Raw genomic sequence first — 19707 nt, 5'->3', positions numbered from 1 at the left:
GGCAGAATTCCAGGTTCTGGGTGTTTCCCAAAGGCATACCAGTCCTCTTCTGCAGGTTTAAGCACTCTCTGCTCCCTCAGTGTAGGTTTCTGAAGGGCACGGTTGGGCAGTGGCTCAGAGTGTTAAGAAAAAGCATCCAACATCATCGATTCAAAACCACAACCCCTAACAGCATGCTGACTTAACATAAAGGCCATTTTGGGACCATTTCTTATAATTTGGCACCACTTCTAAGTGGAGCCATCTGGCAGCGGTCCTAGCTCAGACTACAGCCGTTCTGGTCCTGATGCTATCAAGCCAAGTAATGATAAGACCTGATGCACTGTAAAACGTGGAACTGAGCTTAGAATCCAAGATTTTCCTTGGTTATAATAGTGTGTCTCCTTCAAAAGAGTACCCTTTTTCCTTTCATGTATTCAATGTGACTCTGAGAAAATGAATAACATGCACTAGAACTGACATGAACTTGGGGAGGTTTATGTAGAACCTTAGTGGGTGAATGAGTGACAGAGTTCTCTAAATGTTTTGCTACGCTTTTAGCAAGGTTGCAATTAGCCAACTGCAAAGCAAAAGATAAAAGACCATATTTTTTTTCAAGACATCTACCACCACCACTGCATTCGTTAAATGCAAACAATGCTAATTTCAGGGTGAATGGTAGGACCATGTACTGGTGTCAGACATTCTCTACCATTAAGCTAAGGAACCTGCAAAGCCTTCTTGCTGAATGCACACAACTATGCATCACATGTGTTATCTTTGCACATCCACTCCCCTTCTGGAATAAAATGCTAAACCCAGGTGCCTTTTTCATGCTGGATATGAGTTAGTTCTACTGCCTTTGACCTTCCTACAAGAAAGCATTGAAATTCTTACTCCTTTCTGTGATTAAAAAAGAGGGAACATGGCGTAGTTTTATAAACAGCTGACTAGCGTCTTGCTTCAACCAGTGCTTAATTTGTAAAATAACAAGTGCCGGTACCCCAAGCTCTGTCAGAAGTCTGTAGCTGCCGCAACTAAATGCTTTCTTTCTGAATGCCAACGCTGCATAGTCCTGAATCCACCACAGGCTTCTAAAGTGCCATACCAAACACTCCTTGCTCCTTCACCTCACTTTTGCAGGTTCATGCTTTCTCCCTTTCGTCTGTTTTTTTCTTGCTCCGTAATTCCACTGTTTGTTTGTTTTTCCTTCTCCTGATATTGGGAAATGTCTGAAAGATATGTTCTGGTGACCACCCTGTGGCTCAAATTAAGCACTGGCTTTAGCTGATTATAACAACAGTAAGACTCTTAGTGGAATGGTAGGGAGACTTAAGCCTCATGGCCCAATCATTTTGCAAAATATTCAGCACTCAACTCTCTCAGGAGGTGATTTCATTTTTGCTACTCGGTCAGATAAGTGATGCGTCCTGCCACTCGTTAAAAGAAATGCAAGGAATGGAGTCACTGTTCTGCACTGGCATGACAAACCATTTGTACAGAAGACGACTGTAGGTCCCATCTAATTTTTTCCTGCTTTCTGTAGAGGGTGTGCTGCATTTTATATTGTGGCCTTTTCTGCACAAACATTTTTCATTAATTTTTGGAGGCTCTTCAAAACAAGCGATATTGAGGCTTGTATGTACAGTTGTACTGGAACTACATGGTAACCAAATATTTTTACAATTATAAAATAATCCCTACCAATCGAACAAGTCTAGATGTATAATAAACGGATAGAGGCAGGTTTTCTGGCCTAGTAAAAAAACACCAAATGAACAAATACACAAACCACTTTATCAAGAAACAAGGATATGAACTAGATAACGAGTGAATGATTGACCTCATTATTACAATTCATTACATATCCTAATAAAAATCTGAAAATGCTTTCCAGAAAACGAGAAATAAACCCATGGTATCTCTTTGTTTGGAAGTTGGCTTTGTGCTATTGACAAATTGGCCTTGTCCAAAAACCAGGTTTCAATACCAGGTTTGAATGAGTTCCAGTTTCGCTGTGTCATTATTCTCTTGAAAACACAAAACAACACTTTTCACCACAGCTGTCATACCATTTCACAGTGTAATTGAAAAGAAATCCCCTTGTTGCTATCATTATGTCAGTTTTGTACAATCGGTTTTATCATGGAGTGAATTTCATTCAAAGAACAAAAATAAAACGAACAGTCCAAAAGCATATGTTTATATCTGCGGTTACTTTGTTGGCTATATGGCAATTGAACCCTTTGCTGTTTTTCCCCATTACCTTGTAATGCAATTTGTGGAATTCCTTCTTTACTACTAAATCCAAAGCCTTCAAGTGTCTCAGCTTTCCTTTCACTGACTGCACCAAAGGAAAAAAGTGATGTTTATTTACTCTGCCATTATTACCATGGTGTGCTTGGAAGGTAGTCATTTTGTCTACCAGTGAGATTTATCAATGTAATCTTGAAAGAGATACCGGGTTCAGAAGAGGTTTTGGTGATAAAGTAACACTGTACCTTGAGGAGTGCTTTCTGCCAGCTACAGAGTGAACTGGATGATGGCCTGTGCCTCAATGTTGATGGAATATTTGAACATTTGACTTTGAAGGCATCTAAGTCACTAGGGTTGGTGGTGTCACAGTTAGTACCAACTTCTAAACAGATCTCAGTGTTGAACAGTCCCTTGACTGTGTAGGTAGGGCCATTATACATTGTTTTACAGCATGTTTCTTAGTATCTATGTCATGGCCTTGAGCATTTCTTTGTTGATGGCGGGAAAGATGGTGGTCCCAATTAAAGTCCTATTATTTGAATCTCTTGACTTAAGAGGCCCATGATGGACAAGAACTTCCTTAAGTGACCCAGCTGCAGACTAACAATAACAAAAATATATATTGTTTTTTTTTTTTTTAAATAAAGTGCTTCCTAGCCCATTTCTGCTAGTTCTATATGATGTAAATAATGGGGTTATTTTTTTCTGATGTTCTCATATTAAGAACATCAGAATGATTGTGAGCTATTTTGGCTCTGCTGAGATTCGAATTTGAGACCTGCAGACTATCAAGTATAACAGCATTACGTTTTAAATTACTTGTTCATACTACATTCTAATGTGTTCTTTATCATCTTCCATTCCTCTTCCTCCACATGCCCTCATGTTTCTGTACGATCCTTAACTATTTATGGCATACTGGTCCTTTCTTAGACACGTGAGTCAGGAAGACACGCCATGCAGCGATCTTGAGGATTTAAGATGGATCTTTTTTTTTTTTCTTGTTACATATGATTGGCACTTCACAAAATTGAAGCTAGGCAAACAGTTTCCAGAGGAAAAAAGTGTAAATGAAACTACAGAAATTGCTGTTATATAGTAATTGAAAATACACTACATGCAATAACATGTTGAATGACAGAGGGACAGGTCATTAGAGTCAGTATTTCTATCAGAAAATCACTTGGAAGGCGGAACCGAGCATTCTAGGATCCTTCATGCAAGAGCTGGAAATGAATCAGACTATCTTCAAGCAAAGGTCATATGCAAAATTCTTGTTTCGTTATCATCAAGTGTCGCCCTCTTTAGAAAAATGTCCCTTCATTTTTGTTAGATATTCGTTTTTAAATTGGATCAGATATTAAGTTCCAATTACTGTTTTTTCTAGATTGCTTAGTCCGAAAAGAAAACAATCTTTTGTTGCAGCATGTAGATAGTTATATTAAAACTTTTCTGAAAGAGAGAGTGTCACTAATTATGATTTGCAATCAAGCACATGGGCGGGATTATTATTTTATGACAGTGAACATACATGTCACTGTTGTTTCTAAACATTTACGTTTTCTTGGTTTTCCCCCCAGATTGTCCCTTTTTTAACAGTAATTTAAAAAGATTTGTTATGCTTTCACATGTTCTCCTGAAGATCTGAACTGTTTAATTATCACTGAGTATTAAGGATGGAGCCCGTTATATTATAAAAGCAAATTTATCTTTATTACCTCGAGGAATAAAATGGGCTACTGAATTACGTTCATGTAAAATTCTGATTGTATAAATCCTGGTAGTTTCTCGCAGAGATTCTTTGTGGCACTATGAGCATTCCAAAATGGAGTGCATTCTCCAGTGCTGCTCTTGGGAGTGGTTAAAAAGAACTTAAAAAAAAGACAACATTATTGCATATTCATTTTTTTTTTAAACATAGATAGGCAATACAACGTTTTTTGGCTTGGATGCCATTTTGAAAGCAGAACTGTCTCTCTCCGTCTATTAGAACTTAGGTTACCTTTTTAGTTCTCTACGGTCTCAATGACCTAATCTTCCTAGAGCAGTATGTTTCATGGACCGAACAGAATTAGGATTACAGTTTGGGGATGGCCCTGAATAAATGGGCTCAGTAGAATTGCAGTCAACCACATAGCAGGCCTAACTACAGAAACACCTCCAAATCAATGCCTGCAATGTGCTTTTTTCTAAACTGAAACTTTACATGTATTTATCAAATATAACCAAAACATTTACATAGCTATACAACTATAAGTGAATCACACAGTAAAGCAAATGTATTTCATTGAGGATACATAGTTTACATCGTTAGTATTCTGTGGAACAACTGATATCAGCAACACAACCTGCAAAAAAGATTTTGTTGCAAGTAAAGATGGCACGTCACTTGTATGATAGCACTTTACAGTGCATGGCTAATGTGTTTTAGTATAACTAAATGGAAAACGCATTCCTTATAACAGAGGAAAAAAGAGGAAATTACCTGGGCTACACAACACATCAAAGATGAAGCTGGCCAGCATGAGCGGAAGGACAGGTCTATAGTCACACAGGGTGCCATCCCGAAGCTCTTCCGCCCTCCCACGAATGGTACTCATCTCACTGCAGCCCAAAGGGATCTTCTTAAGCAGGGAAACGATCTCAGACTCCTGATATGCCAGTTTGACCTGGGAAGTTGCAACCAGTGAACCAATATATTAAAGAATATTAAATCAATAAGCAATCATCTTTATAAAAGAAAAATATCTACAATGACACTGCAACATTTACTAACTTAAGATTAATATAACTTCTTGATACAGGAAGACATGTCAGCCAATTTTTCAGGATCCTTTCCATGGTTAAATAAAAAGATCCACAATATGTAGTGAGATATGTGCAGCAAAATTTCTATAAACAATTAAAAAACAACTGAATTATTCAAGTACATTTTGGAGGCAATACTGCACAGTAAACTATTGGCAAAACGGCTACCCTGACTAAGTTTTCTCGGAATTGCCTTCCTGTACAATAGGTCAATTTACTATAATAATTTTGGCACTACAATCACTTCTGGCAGTTGTGGGATTTAAATATATGTGATTTATTCAGAAGCACTAAATCTACTCCTTGACCAGGTGAGACTAGCCTCTCTGGAAAAACACATGACGTTTTTATGGAGGTCTCACACAATCAGATACCAGGGTATACTTCTCATACCTATTTACGAACAACAGTACTGTCAGACCAAGTTCGGGGCAGGCTGTTTACTAGGTCCAATGTGTGCAGGTTGAGGTTGTTTGCTACTGATGTCTTGAACTTTCTGCTACTATAGCCCTGTAAACTGGCTCGAGTACAACCCTTCCCTCACTTGCTAGGGGTAGGAAGGTGAGCAGTCAAATTCTTTTCGGGGAGGTAATGTGGGGGGGGGTCAAGAGCTCAGAACTCAACATTCAGGCAACAGACAAAATAACAAACTGTCCAGCCCAGTTCTTATCTTTTTATAAAGGAAAACACTGTAATCTCAAAGCAAGGCAACATACTTCACAATTCAATAGGAATCACAAGCTAGTAAGCTCAGTTACAATCTTCACTAATATGCTACATCCCATTTCAGTACCTTCTTCCCCACTCTATGAGAGCTCTAATGACCACTGTCAGGGTGCTGCACGCATAGGCAATAATTAGACACAAATGCAGATCTCTTCTATTTCCCTCACTGGTTAAAAGCACAATTGAGTTCAACAGTTCTCACCCCAGACGTTTACTTGAATAAAATGTATTTAGTCTCTGCACCATATTCTATAGGTGGGCCTTTACACTCTTTTTCCAGTACTCCCTTCTTTGGTCATGAAGAACTTTTTTAAAATTATAATTTTATTCATAATTTTAAAAAATACAACTAATACAACAAAAATAGATAGCTGTATCTCCACATACAGTCCAGTCAATGATGTGAAATTCATCAGACGATATATCAGGGCAGGTAGAAGGCACATATGGCAGAATCCATATGTTGTAAAATAAATAGTAGCATATAGTAAAAATGAGGTTGTGACGGAAAAGCAGGTTTCAGGAAGAGCAATCCCCACCAGAAGCAAGTTCTTAAGCACATTGAGGAGTTGTAGGGGCAGTAGAAGAGAACGGTGATTGCATCAACAAATATTCCTGAAAAGGCTCCGAAACATCTTTGGATATGTTTACAGGACAGCGTTATTTGCTCTTGACAATAAGCCACATCTAACAACCACTCTTGGAGGATGGGAATCCTCCCACGTGCCCTACCCGCAAGCTACCTTATGCCTGCCAAGCAGCAAGGTCAAGGCAAGGAGTTTCATCCAGCATTTCCATTGGGAGACAGTAGCGCGAGTCCCGGCAAAGGGCGGGTGGAAACATGCAAAATGTCTGAAAAGAGTAGTGAAAACTGCAGTCCAGGAGGCCGATACAGAGGGGCAGATGTATGAAGTCAACACCACTCCCACGAAATCTAGCACATTCATCTGTGGTACGCAATTTGTATTGGTGCAATTTCACCGGGGTGTAATATGCTTGGTGAAGGAACCCAAAATGTATAAGTTGCAGCGTCCCATTAGGGGATAGAGATTGTGTCAACATGCACATAGTGGTCCAGTCTTTATCAGAGATAGGTTTGCCCTGTGAAAGTGTGTGACCTGCACAACTAGCTAATAAAATAGGTTAATCCAATATTTCACCACAATATACAAGTAATTGCGTACTACAGATGGTTTGGTAGTGAGCTATAGGTTTGCTCAGTGCTATCTTCTAGTAGCTCTTTGCCTGCTGTGAGGCTAGTGGCACCTCAGACTACGCAGAAGTGTAGCGGAAAGACAGCAGGTGCGGGGCAGAAGGCGCTGTCAAGAGAAGGGTGAAGGTGGTACATTCTGCCAGGGCCGCCAGGAACTCTGGGTAGCATACAAAGAGCTGCACACAGATGCAGAAGGTAAAGAGATCTAGCAAGTCTAGTGGCTCGCTTGCACTGGCAGTCAATCTTTCACGGAAATGCACATCAGGTAAAACGTCGCCCATTTCCAGTGCACCCCAGTGCCACATTGTCCTGCAGGGTACCGTGACGAGGGAGTAGATAAAAAAAAAATGTTTCAGGGAATACAGGGTTTAGTGACCATGCTTAGTCTGTAAATTAACCCAGGCCTGTTGTGTACACATAACTGTGTCAACATCTACCCGAGACTGCTGCAGGGTCTACCTGAGCAGGGCCGGGAGAGGGGCAGGGTGCAGTTGATCATACTCGGCCATGTGATGGGCTTGGGGTGGGGGGTGGGGGGGAGGGAGTTTAGCCAATAATGAGCAAATTAAGTCTCAGCCTAAAGACAATGAGGTTCAAAATCGGGGGCCGCAAGGCCACCCTGATCATAAGGCAAAGTCAGGGTCTCCCAGCTCAGCAGAGGTTGGCCTCCCACCCAAGAAAGGCACATCATAATGGTGTGCAAAGTGTGGGATAAATAACGGGGAAGGGATAGGTATATTCAGAAAAAGATAAAGAAGTCGAAGGAGGACAACCATTTTCATGAAAAACATGGCCCATTAGTTAAAGGGACAGTTTAATCCATTCTCCGAATCCGGTCTTCTAGTTTGGCAGTGCAGCACCATAGTTTTCAAGTATAACTGCCAACTTGCTAGTACTGATGTAAATCCCAAATATTTGAATGAGTCAGTGACCTAGTGAAAGGGCAATGAAAGCGAATGGATTGTGGTAGCTGGGGTAAGAGAAAATGTGAAGGATTATGTCCAGTTAATCGCAATGCTGGACACTATCTGGAACAATGAAAATTCTCGATTAAGCGGGTCCAGATTTACCCCAGGGTCGCCTAGATAGAGCATGATGTTGTCCGCGTTTAGAGATAATAATAATATTTTGGAGGGAAAAGATCACCCTCTGTAACCATGGAGTTGATGAATGGCTGAGGCCAGCGGCTCAGTCGCTAAGGCATACAGCAATAGTGATAGAGGGCAACCCTGATGAGCGGCCATGCTATAGGAACAGATTCAGATAAGAGCACATTTATCCAGATCCGTGTCAAATGGGCCATACAGGGAATGTGTATCAAGAGCATATCAGGAATCCAAGGCGGCTCAGAACCGCAAATAAATAGGGTCACTCAAGAAAATCATAAGGTTTGGTGGCATCAGGGAAGACAGCCACCACTTCTTCATCTGATGACGGACAGCAAACAAGGTCCTGAGGTTGTGGAAAATGGGTATAAAGCCTGGCTGACTGGTAAGAACAAGGTTAGGGAGAAGAAGAGTTAGCCTATTGGCTAGAACTTTGGCTAGGACTTTAGCATCAGTATTGGTTAAAGAAAGGGGCGGTGGGAGTCAGGGCTTTCAGGGGGCTTATCTGGTTTTAAGAGTGTGACGAGGACGCACTCCTGCATAGAAGGCAGCAGGATACCTGTATGTAGGGCTTCGTCATTAACCCGCAAAAGACGGGGGCAAGAAGAGATGAGAATGCTTTATAGAGTTCAGAGGGGGGACCATCACACCCTGGGGATTTGCAGGTAGGTAATTCCCCGATGGCCGCAGCGATCTTTTCCAGGGTTATGGGCTCTGCCAGAAATGCCCTAGAGGGTACCTCAAGCCAAGCCAGGGTGAGGCGATCCAGACAGGCAGAATAAGCTGATAGGTCCTGGGAATGTCAGAGGTAATATAAGTGAGCGCAGAAGTTCACAAACTCCTTCAGAATATCATCTGCATTTAGCGCCTCTGTGCTATCACTGCGAGTCAGATGAATAATAATCTGAGGGCCACGCCTCCACCTATGTCTGCCAGCATGTGGCCAGGTCTATCACCCTCCCCATAGGTGCGTGCAATATCATATTGAAGCAAGTGCAGTCACTCACGGTCTGCCAGGGATGTGTATTCAGTTAATGCCTCCTGGAGCTCCGCCACCAAGTATGGCTGGTAGATAACCACTGGATCTCGTTCTAGTTGATGAAGACGGAGCTCCAAGAACTCCAGCTGGTGTTGCAAATCCTTCCAGATTGAGAATTGCTTGGAGATACACATCCCCCCTTAAATGTTTCCCACACTTTACCCACAGACTCCACCAAGCCCTCACTGATTGCAAAGAAGTCACTGATGTTGCGTTGAATATCTGACTGAAAGTCCAGATCTAACAAGGCCAAAAGAGAGAGAGCCCATGCAGAGGCAATAAGCGCAGAGGCCGGAAGGGCAAGGGTAAGGGTCTCTGGGGACTGAGCAGGAAAGTCCAAGGCAGGCGTGCAATTATCACAACTCAAACACAGATATCAGAAGTTCCTAACCGTTAAGCCAGCCTACCTCAGGATTCATGTGCAGGTCAGGGTGTCTGGCTGGCCATAGACTACATTCATAATATCACACATGGTGAGTGCAGCCCGGTGGGTGCGAGATGCAAGGTTACAGCAGTCTATACTTCTGTTAAGTATAAAGTTAAAATTGCTATACCCCAAAGAACGCTACTGTGAGAGAGAGTTAACCAGTGTCTCCAGACCGTCCAGATAAAATCTGGGTCGTCAATGTTGGGTCCACATGTATTAATGTTGGTAAAATGCTTTCCATAAATGACCAGCTGTAGTACAGCATATCTACCCTGCTGGTCAGAAATCTCAAGAGGCAAGCAAACAGGGTGCCCCCACCTCCGACCTGCAAGACCACCCCCTGGCATACGCTGAATGCCATAAACTGCCTAATTACTTGCAAACAGTACCTGCGCTTGGAGCTTAAGATGCGTTACTTGCAGTAATGCAATACGAACATTATGACGTGTTAAATAGGTAAGTACCCTGCCCTTTTGTGGGTCATTGAGGCTACACAAATTCCAGGTGATAAGGTTATTCAGGTGGCTTAAGGGGACTGCATGTCATGCTGGCCTGTAATCAGTAACATGGGCAGAGTTCTATGCACATGAAAAGGCCCTGCGGCCTCCCAACAGTGCCTAGCCACCCTGCCCAAGCAAGCATCTTTAAAGCTAATGAATAAGAGAGCATCAGCAGCCAGTATGTTAAACCGGAAAGATAAGGTACATAAAAACACAACTCCTCCCTCCTGCCCCCCTCCCACACTGATCAACCCCATCAACAATGCAGGTGTTAAAACAAAAAACAGTATAATGGCTACAATAACATAAGAGTGTACATCTGAGCATCAAAGAGAAACAAACTAAGCGTGCTGTGCACCGGGGAAAACCTCAATGCAGTCAACCACCCGTCCCACATAACGATGAAGGGCCATCTACCGCATGAACAGTTGTGTTGTCGTCAATAGGTCCCCTGGATAAGGATCCACTGAACTAGTAAGTACAGGAGGGTGAGGGCATCATTACAATTACATTACACCAGTAAAGAGTACAGATATAGCAATTCCATGCAATCAAATATAAAAATTCCTATGGAGAAAAAAAACACCAAATATATGGGTTCAATATGGACACGGCGGCAAATCATGCTGACGGTCTAAACATAGACTGACAGCCCTTAGAAAACCCCGCTGGCCCTATAATATACATTCCACTGCGGAATGTTGGGCCAGGACATTGCCGACATGGAGCTGTCATCAATGCCACAGTGCGGCGGGTGCAGCAGCACCCGTCATGCATATCACTGCCTGTAAATCAGGCAGTGACCTGCGCGACGGGGCTGTGCACGGGGGCCCCTGAGCATCCCTTCCGCCATCCTTTTCCTGGCGGGGGAAACCGCCAGGGAAAGGCTGGAGGAACAAGGGTTCTCCATCCAGAGGGCAGCGCTGCTCTTTTGGATAGATAAATCCGCCGTTGTCAGGCTGCCTGGCGGTGGCGGAGGGCCACCTGTGGCAGTCTTCCCTTGTTTATTATATGGCGGTCCAGGCTGCCATGCCGGTGGCGGTAATTTCCGCTGCTGCCGGCATGGCGGTCTAGACTGCCATGTTCATAATGAGGCCCACAGTGTCTCTGTATAGTGCGTCACCTGCTCTCCAGGCCAGAAGCACGTAGAGAAGGAAAGTCCGTGTGGTTTCAAGTGTCAGGGCCGATAATATTAGATAGGTCAGTGTCACTGATAGGCATGAAAGACAGTATTGGGGCAACTGCACCCATGCGGGCTGAGGGCAGCCCCAATGCAGTAGAAGGCCTCCGCTGGAGATGTTAAAATGGCTGTTTTCCTATTTAATTTTCAGAGCAGGCACGCTGGGTAGAGCATAGCATCGGGCTTAATGTGTGGTGGTCTCGAAGGAGAGTCTTAACCTCAAGAAAGGCTCACTGCTCCTCCTGCACCCGGAGGGTGAAGTCCGGAACGATTGAAAGCCGAGAGCTGTGGCAATTGAGCTTGCCCTTCTCTTGAGCCAGTCAAAGAACTGCATCAGGATCATGGTAATTAAGAAGTCGGTCAATAACAGGGGGAGGAGGCACACAGGGGACTGGATTCGGAGGGCAATTAATGAAAAGAGCGCAAAACTGCAAAACATTTGAAGAATGACTCTGCCTTAAACACTTCAGAGTAGTTTTTCAACATGCCTTTCCATCAGGCCACTATCGGTGGATTTGGGAGTACCAACCAGGAGCAGGTTGTTCCGCCAAGAGTGACGTTCCAGATTCCCAGCTTTGAGAGCCACATTAAGTCATTTGTTGTGAAGTTTAAGATAGTCAGCAGCAAGAGTTTCTTGATCAGTTTCCAGTTAGGAAAGGTGATGCTCTGCATCAGTGGTGCGTGTCTCCTGCTTTGTAAGACAAGGCTCCAGCATGTCAAGCCAACCCGTCAAGTTATCAATCTTAGAGTCTATATGTTGGAGGCCAGCGCTCATCTGAAGCAGCAGAGCATATACATCTTCCACAGACAGAAGGGCATCAACTTTCACCGGTGTAGAACTTGCATCATTAGCCTTGTGAGAAGCGTCCTTGCGAGGATCAAATCCAAGGTTAGGTTGCCGGGGGTTCGTCTAGGCCATGATGGTAGGGGTTTGTATGGAAGCACAGAAGGCCCTCTTTCCAGCAACAATGACCTGACCTATGCAACAGGGAGAGGAACTGCAGTGAACCCTCACCAGACCAGGTTCACACCCTTCTCAAAAGTCACAGAGGCTGCTGTCAATACTAGCAATATAACACGGCCTGTAGAATAGCTTTCACGCTCATCTACAATCCAGCAACAGGAGTATGTACAGAGCCCCAGGGTAGGGGAGTATGACAATAAGCAGAGGAGCCACAAGGAATCAGAGCTGGGAAAAAGGCAACTGGCTACAGGCAGGGAGAGGCATAATCAGTGCAACTGCAGCAGGGTCCCCCCCTGCCAGTCCTGCCACCGGCATTGGCAGGATCAGATCCCCAGGGTAGGTGAGGCCATCTAATCCCAGAAGTAGTACAGCAGGAACCAAGGAAGACAGGACACAGTGACCTAGGAAGATGGATCCCAGTGCCAATGAGTAATACCAACTCTCACTCTCCCAATGCTGCAGTATGTGGGCCGCCGCCGAAAGTGTATGGGGCCCCCAGCATGGTCTGAATAGATTGAGGGACCGATGAGCAGCGGCGTCTCCCAGTGCAGAGCTGCAATGCAGGTTGCAACTGAAGGCAGCTCCTATGGAGGGATCTTCAGGGCAGGAACACTCGTAGATCTGCCCCAAGAGCCGCCAGCAGCAGCACCACAACAACAGTGCAATTCGGGGCCTGGAGGGGCCATCCAAACCTGCATGCCTACCCAGCAGACACATCGCTGTCTACCTTAGCCCTCATAGCACAGTGAAGGCCTCGGAATAGCATGAAGCCCCCAGGGATCAGGCGTCAAGCAATAGCACAGGGTGCCCAACAAGGCTGGCTTCCAAACCTACGGCTGTCCCCCCCACCCCCTTAAGGCCATAGGCAAAGGTAGGCACTGCGATTCAGTCACCCCGCCCACTGCAGCATGGACCAAGAGGCCTGGGGAGAATTCTCGACCAACCATTCACCCCTGCGCATCTGGCATTCACAATTCTACCTTCACCGCTGGCATGGCTTCTGCGTTCTCAGCGGTCATCACATCCCGCAATGTTCCTTAGGAGCAGGGAAGGCACCAGCATGGTGGGGGGAGGGGGTTAGGCAGACCAAGGCCGTGCAATGGGGGGCTCCAAACAGGCCTGCAGTTGATATTGCAACCTGCATCTTAGCAGTCCATTGTCTGTTGTTGATCTTAATTCCCATATGGTTGTTGTGTGCAGTAGCCCCATGCAATATATCACATGATGAATATCTGTTCACGGCGGCCTTGTCTCTGATTTGGCCTCTGTCTGTGCTAGGAAGTTGTTCCAGGTTTGCATCTGAATCCAAAGACACCGATCACCTCAGGAACCGAAAGAGCATCCACTTCTACTGTCGCCAATTTAATCAGATCTCTGACTCAATCCCTAACAGCAGGGGCCACTGGCACCTACTAGATCATTGCTATGCGTCATTTGGCCAACACCAATGCCAGGTCGATAAATTTACTAGTGTGTTTAGTTTTCCTATTATGTTCTGATACCAGTAATACACATTGTTCCATCTCTCTTGTGGATCAGTTTCCCCTGAAAAATCCAGTAGACATCCAAGACCACACCATATATATAAAATCCTACTCTGTTGTCGGGCATTGGGGGAGTTCGATGATGTCCCAGGGTACATTTGTCCAATGCACTTGGGTGTCAGGTAGGTGTGATGGAAATAATTAGAGTGAATCTCAGTTGTGAGATCTTGGATACCAGCTTCACACTCCTAAGACACCACCCAAATCCCTAGGTGACAGCTCACGGCCCAGACACTCCTCCCACCACTCCTTCAAACTCCCCAGCTGTGTCCCCTCTTGTTGCAACAGTGTGATATACAGGCACATAGTTGCACGTGTAGAAATGGCGTGGGTAAGCTCTACCTGCAGAACTGCTGAAGTGTCCAGGACATACAGTCCCACCATCCAGATGGCCGCCATCAAGTGTTTCAGCGCACCGTACAGTAAAAAGTGCCCTGGTCCCAGGTTATAAATGTCACTTGTCATCCAACATTCTCAGGGTCCCTTTTTTGAATAAATCATCCTACACTACGATGCCCAATTCACTCTACAGTCGTGTCATGAATCGTTGCGTGTCTGGCGAATTCCAGCAAGGCCCACAGCGGCAGGTCAGGTGCGTAAGGGGGAGGTCCTGTTTTCGTAAGTAGAGCAGCACCAAATGGCCAAATTCAGTAGGGCAAGGTCTCCCCAAGCCCCATGTCCACAGACATTAGTCAGGTTAAAATGGATTTCCCTCTGAGGTGTGTCCTCAAAGCCTTGTCCTGCGTAATCCCCATTCATCTCATGGGCCACTGGAGCTGTGACTTGTAACTGGGGGTGCAAAGGCTGCCTTGGTCCAGGGGGTGCATATGATTTCTTGAGTACTACTGATAGAGTCTTTTATAAAAATAAAATCATTATATTACTAACCAGTGCAAAAGTTACTTGTAGGCTTTAATTGAAAACTGCATTTTAAACATGACTTTACATTTGAAACTTGCACAACAGCATGTACTTGGATGAACTGCTGACAAGAGCAATTTCTTATTTCTTTCCTTCTGTCTTCTTTTTCTCTGCGTTAGTTTTGACCTGTGTCATGGTCATAAGTATGACATTTCATTACACAAATGTCCTATGGTAACAAGTAAAGGAATACAGAGAGTGTTATTTTTGTTTCCTGACCCTTTACCCTATGAGAAGAATTACTGCAAAGTTAGATTAATCTTATAAACTGTTTCTTTATGAATGGGCTCTGTCAAGAGTGTATGAGAACCGAAGTGAAATAATCTTAAATTTGTATCAAACTTAACCTGGACTGTTCTTGCCTTTTAGACAACAATTGGTTAGAAGAAACCTGAATGTTTCCTTCTGCTTTAGATAATAGTCAAATGTACTGTGTGTTTAACATGTTCTTTGTTAAATCTCGATGGAAGCTGTCCTGTTCACAAAACGACATCATGCTCTAATTGGACAGAGTTGAAGATTATCTACCCTCATTTTTTAATTTGTTACAGTTTACAATGTTATAAAAGCATGTTTTCACATTAGACAGGGAGAGACACTTTCCTTAGAGCAACGGCAGTCACAGACTGGCAGAGAGGCTCCTGAGAGCACTCTGATAAATTCTGTCTTGTTCTCTTTGCTAATGTGTCCTGGACTCAGTCTGAGACCAGCTTCATTCTGCTCAAGCTTATTGCTGAGAGATTCTACTAAAACTCTCAGTCTTGTTCCTATGAGATGCTCTATTACAAACTATATGTTTTCACTTCGTTAACAAGCGCTCTCTTTATGGGGTCTACTGAACATTCATTTTTCCTGACGCTAAATTAGATTAGGGATTAGATTTATGGGACATGCTACATGCCCTGTAACTTGACTGAGAATAATAATTTGTTGATGAAGAGAATTATGAACTAATGATTAAAAAATAATCTTGAAATAGAACCTAAACTCTCATTATTGACTCTAATCGAACTGAAATGAATGTTCTTGTTTTAGTAATGTGCAGTTCTTAATCTCATTTAAAATCTCCCACAAAGACCTCGCCTTTAGGACTCAGTTGAGTTGCGGGATCTTCATATTTCTGAGGTCTCCCAACAGTCCTCTTAAAACTGACGCTGCATCACTACTCAATGATCCTCTCCCTCAGATGAGGGTGTGGCATGAAGCGCAAATCTTAGAAGTACAGTTTTTCTTCAGCATCACCGGTAATGTAGTGAAAAGTACAGTAATGGAGGAGGGGAGTATCAGTGCTTCCTTTTGGATCACACAGATTGTGGGAAGTGTTACCCTCCCTGTGAAGACCTGCACCTCATAGTAATTTCCTGTTAGGGAAGAGACAGAGGTCGCACAGTAGGAGTTTAATACCTCACTGACCGCAGCCTGTGTATGGCCTACCTTTCCTTCCCTGGTTTAGAACGCTCCGAATTCAGACTCTCCGAGCACAGCAACCAGGCCAACAGCTTTGGTAATCTATTTGACTCAGTCTACCTAGCAGTGATCGATACTTCGCTCTCTGCTGCATCAGTTATTGCATAGCTTGAGCTTCAGTAAGAGCAGAAAGCTCAAGTACGCTCAGCTTATCTTCCATCTCAAAGCTCTTTATGCAATGTATAATGCACCCCATTATGTCGTTTCTATACACAGACCCATCAGTACAGCCTTAAAGGCACTGCTGTCGTCTTCCTCTAAGAATCCAGTTATGTGCTCTACTACCCTCACCCGGAACGCCAAAAGTCGCTAGAAAGCCCAGCTGCAAGATGGCAGTGGCACAAGGAAGCTCCACCAGCCAGGAACTTAAATCAGACATTAATCCTACTGGTTTGCAGGGAATCAGAATTCCCATCATCCCAGTTGCTGTATACACTGGATTGACGTCTGACTGAGCCCCTTCCGGACAGTAACATGTCACAGGAGATACCGATAGGGGCATCGTAGCCAGTCGGGCCTGGTGGTTTGCATTGTGGCCTTGTCCTTAGTGACTCCCCGCATGTGCCATACCTGCCCTGTGGAGATGGGTGTGACAGAGCGGTGATCGGCATGTTGGGTGATGGTGCGGAGCACAGTATCCCAATTGGGGACTCTGCAGGTGCTGCATGAGCAACTGGACCACAACAGGAAGGCGGTGAGTGGTGAGTGGTGAGGCAGAGCTGTAGCGAGGCCCAGCCTTGTGGTGTTTGAGATCTGCTGGACATGCAGGGCGGAGCCAGCTCCAGCTGCTCCTGCTTCCCTCGCTTTGATCTCTGGTGCAGTGGGTGGTCTTCCAAGTGCTGAGGCTATGTAGGGGCCCTCTGCCTTGCTGTGTCCCTTGCCTGCTCTGTGATGTTGGGTCCTGCAACATATCAGCCTCGCATGTCCCCTACATGCTGCACCCCCAGGTCCGGATGACAGGGACAGGCTGAACATACAGAGAACACTGATACCCACACTGCACTTGGGTATTCTCGCCAGAATAAATCCCTGAATCAATGGCAACGGACCGAATGGAAACTTACGTGGAAAACATGCTCAAGACACTCTTCGGGGAAGACCTCTACCCACTGTTCATATTAGAGCTGGCGTACCATGCCTTTGGGCCACGGCCGCCTCCTGGAGCTTCAGCGTAACCCATGATCGCCCACCTCCTGAATTACAGGGATACCACATTACGACTAGCCCGGGTGTGACACCCTCTCCAATAGCAGGAAACTGCTATTACCCTTTTCCAGGACTTCACAATAGCAGTGCAGGTGATGCACCATGAATTCGTCCCAGTGAAAGACATGCTGCACAAGGCCGGCGCCAGGTACTCATTGATATATCCGGCAAAACTTCAGATTCTCCATAACGGGAAAACTTGCACAACCCTCTCCTCATAGTGGCTACAAATACTTGACAATCTTTATACAGCTTCTAGTTGGTCTATACCGCTGGGTACTCAACAAGTACTGTTAGGCCTTATCCCTTCCCTCTCCGGTAAGACACTTAGTAGGTTTGTTCCTCTGGGTCTAACACTGGCTAAACGTCGCATAGCCATAAAAAGGCTGTGTACCACCCCACCCAGGTACAATGAATGGCTTCGGGATGTCACTGAATGGGCTACAGCAGAAGAAATCCAAATGAAGTACATCCGTACCTATGATAAATTAGAGGATAATCTTCGGCCATGGGCAGCCATGTTGGCAGACCTTAAGGAACCCCCTTCAGATGAAACAGCGGAACAATTAACTAGTACCAAACATACCCAAGATGTAAAATAACTATGTATTAGTCTTTATTATATACCCTGTTTCTGAAATGCAATGCATAGAATGCCCTAAACAAGAGCTGGGTGGGATGGGAGGTGGGGAGTTAAACATGATGTCATGATCTTATTGATGAACTCTCTGCTTTATATGTTTCATGCTTAACAACGTTGCATTCTCCTTGTTGATCGCTGTACAAACCCAATAAAAGATCTTTAAAAAAAAAAAAAGGGAAAAACTCACCACTTCACTGATCCCAAGACTGCAGCCAAGTTTGTTCGGAATAAGGATACACCTGTCACTAAGTCTGCCTCCTCACCGGCAATTCGAGCTGCAACCAGTTATGTGACAACTAACCACTGCAAGAACTTTGTGCTGCCTTCTCCCAGATGTGACTGGGGATTACGGATTATCCGGCTGCTGGACCCACTTGACTGTTGACTGCATGTTTGAGTCTGACGGCCCATTCTCGGCACTGCAAGGATGACATTTTCATAACTCCAGAACACCTCCTTACTCATCTTTTCTGGCCACTTGGCCTTTTGAGGACTGGCAGTATATTGGGACCACTTGATGCCCTCTGGGGATGATTCCAGTTTTGGTTTGTCAGTTACTTTGTGGCGGGAGGGGTGCTATGGTTCAGCTTTATTGGGGGAGTCGAAGTAGGAGGGGAGAGTTTTAATGGAGTATTTGTTGTTTTCTGTTTGATGCCACTTCTTTTCAGGCATGCCACACAGTCACAGCCCCATCTGCTGTGTGTCGGAGTACTACCCTGCACGACTATCTTACTCCTTGATCCCTGATGGCTCCAATTAAATGCCTGAGCTGGAATGTCCGGTGGCTTAATGACCAACATGAGATCCACCAGGTGTGGGCTTATCTGAATAGACATCATATTGACATCTGCCTGTTGCAAGAACTGCATTTAACCAAATCATCCAGGATTTGCCTATAGGTTTGATGGATTGCAGAAAAGCACGTTTATTTGGCACATAGCAGGGGCACCCACTGATCATGCTTTCAGAGTACGTCAAAAATGTGTATGACCCCCCTCTTCTTTGCAAAAGTCTGGTGACTGTTGGGAACCATGGGCGTGGGAGCGGTGCTGTGGGTAGAAGACTTCAACGTAGTTCTGGATGAGTGCAGGGACAAGTCTATCGACTCCAGCCGTCCACACCTGGGGGCCGCAGCATTGCTACACACACAAATTGCAGATAATGACCTTACAGATATTTAGTGCTCGTTGCATGCATTTAGCAGTGAGGGTACCTATATAACATCCTCCCATAACACTTGGTCCAGGATAGGCTACTGGCTTGTAACCAGGGACATGGTATTATGGACTGTCAATGCTGTCCACCAACACAGGACGTTGTCTCACCATGCACCTGTTATGCTGGAGATAGAGCCTCCAGCACTTTCCTCACACACATCCTCCTGGAGGCTTCTCCTCAATGCACTCAAAGATCAAGCCTTAGGACGGAAATTAAGGCAGCAATCATTTAATATTTTGAGCATAATGGGCACTCTGTTGACTTCCTTCCACTCTGGGAGGTGTTTAAAGTAGTGACTCAAGATGCATGCATAGCCAAGCAGGCTGGCATACTTAGGATGCTGCTGGGGATCTTGTGCATATAGAGTTCGATATTCGCAGCCTAGAGCTTCAATTCTTTGCTACTATTAGTGAATCAGTATTGGTGTTGCTTAGGAGTACACTTTCAGACCATAACAAGGAAGCAGTCCATGAGACATAGGGAAAGAGGCCGTCGCTCAGTCATACAGAA

The 19707-nt window shown here is 44.7% G+C and overlaps 1 protein-coding gene across 2 annotated transcripts in view; it reads right to left on the bottom strand.

The window, feature by feature from the left end:
- The window catches only part of ZSWIM8 (zinc finger SWIM-type containing 8), a 2332791-nt gene that overhangs the window by 1522001 nt on the left and 791083 nt on the right, over window positions 1–19707 (bottom strand). For both annotated transcript variants that reach the window (XM_069240531.1, XM_069240532.1), the window contains exon 13: window positions 4721–4904. In XM_069240531.1, the coding sequence (XP_069096632.1) occupies window positions 4721–4904 (184 nt within the window). The remainder of the gene's footprint in view (window positions 1–4720; window positions 4905–19707) is intronic.

This window comes from Pleurodeles waltl, chromosome 6 (genome assembly GCF_031143425.1).
Source record: "Pleurodeles waltl isolate 20211129_DDA chromosome 6, aPleWal1.hap1.20221129, whole genome shotgun sequence".
NCBI classification, from domain to species: Eukaryota; Metazoa; Chordata; class Amphibia; order Caudata; family Salamandridae; genus Pleurodeles; species Pleurodeles waltl.
The sequence above is the reverse complement of the archived record's forward strand: the minus strand, read 5'-3'. Positions and strand labels throughout refer to the sequence as shown.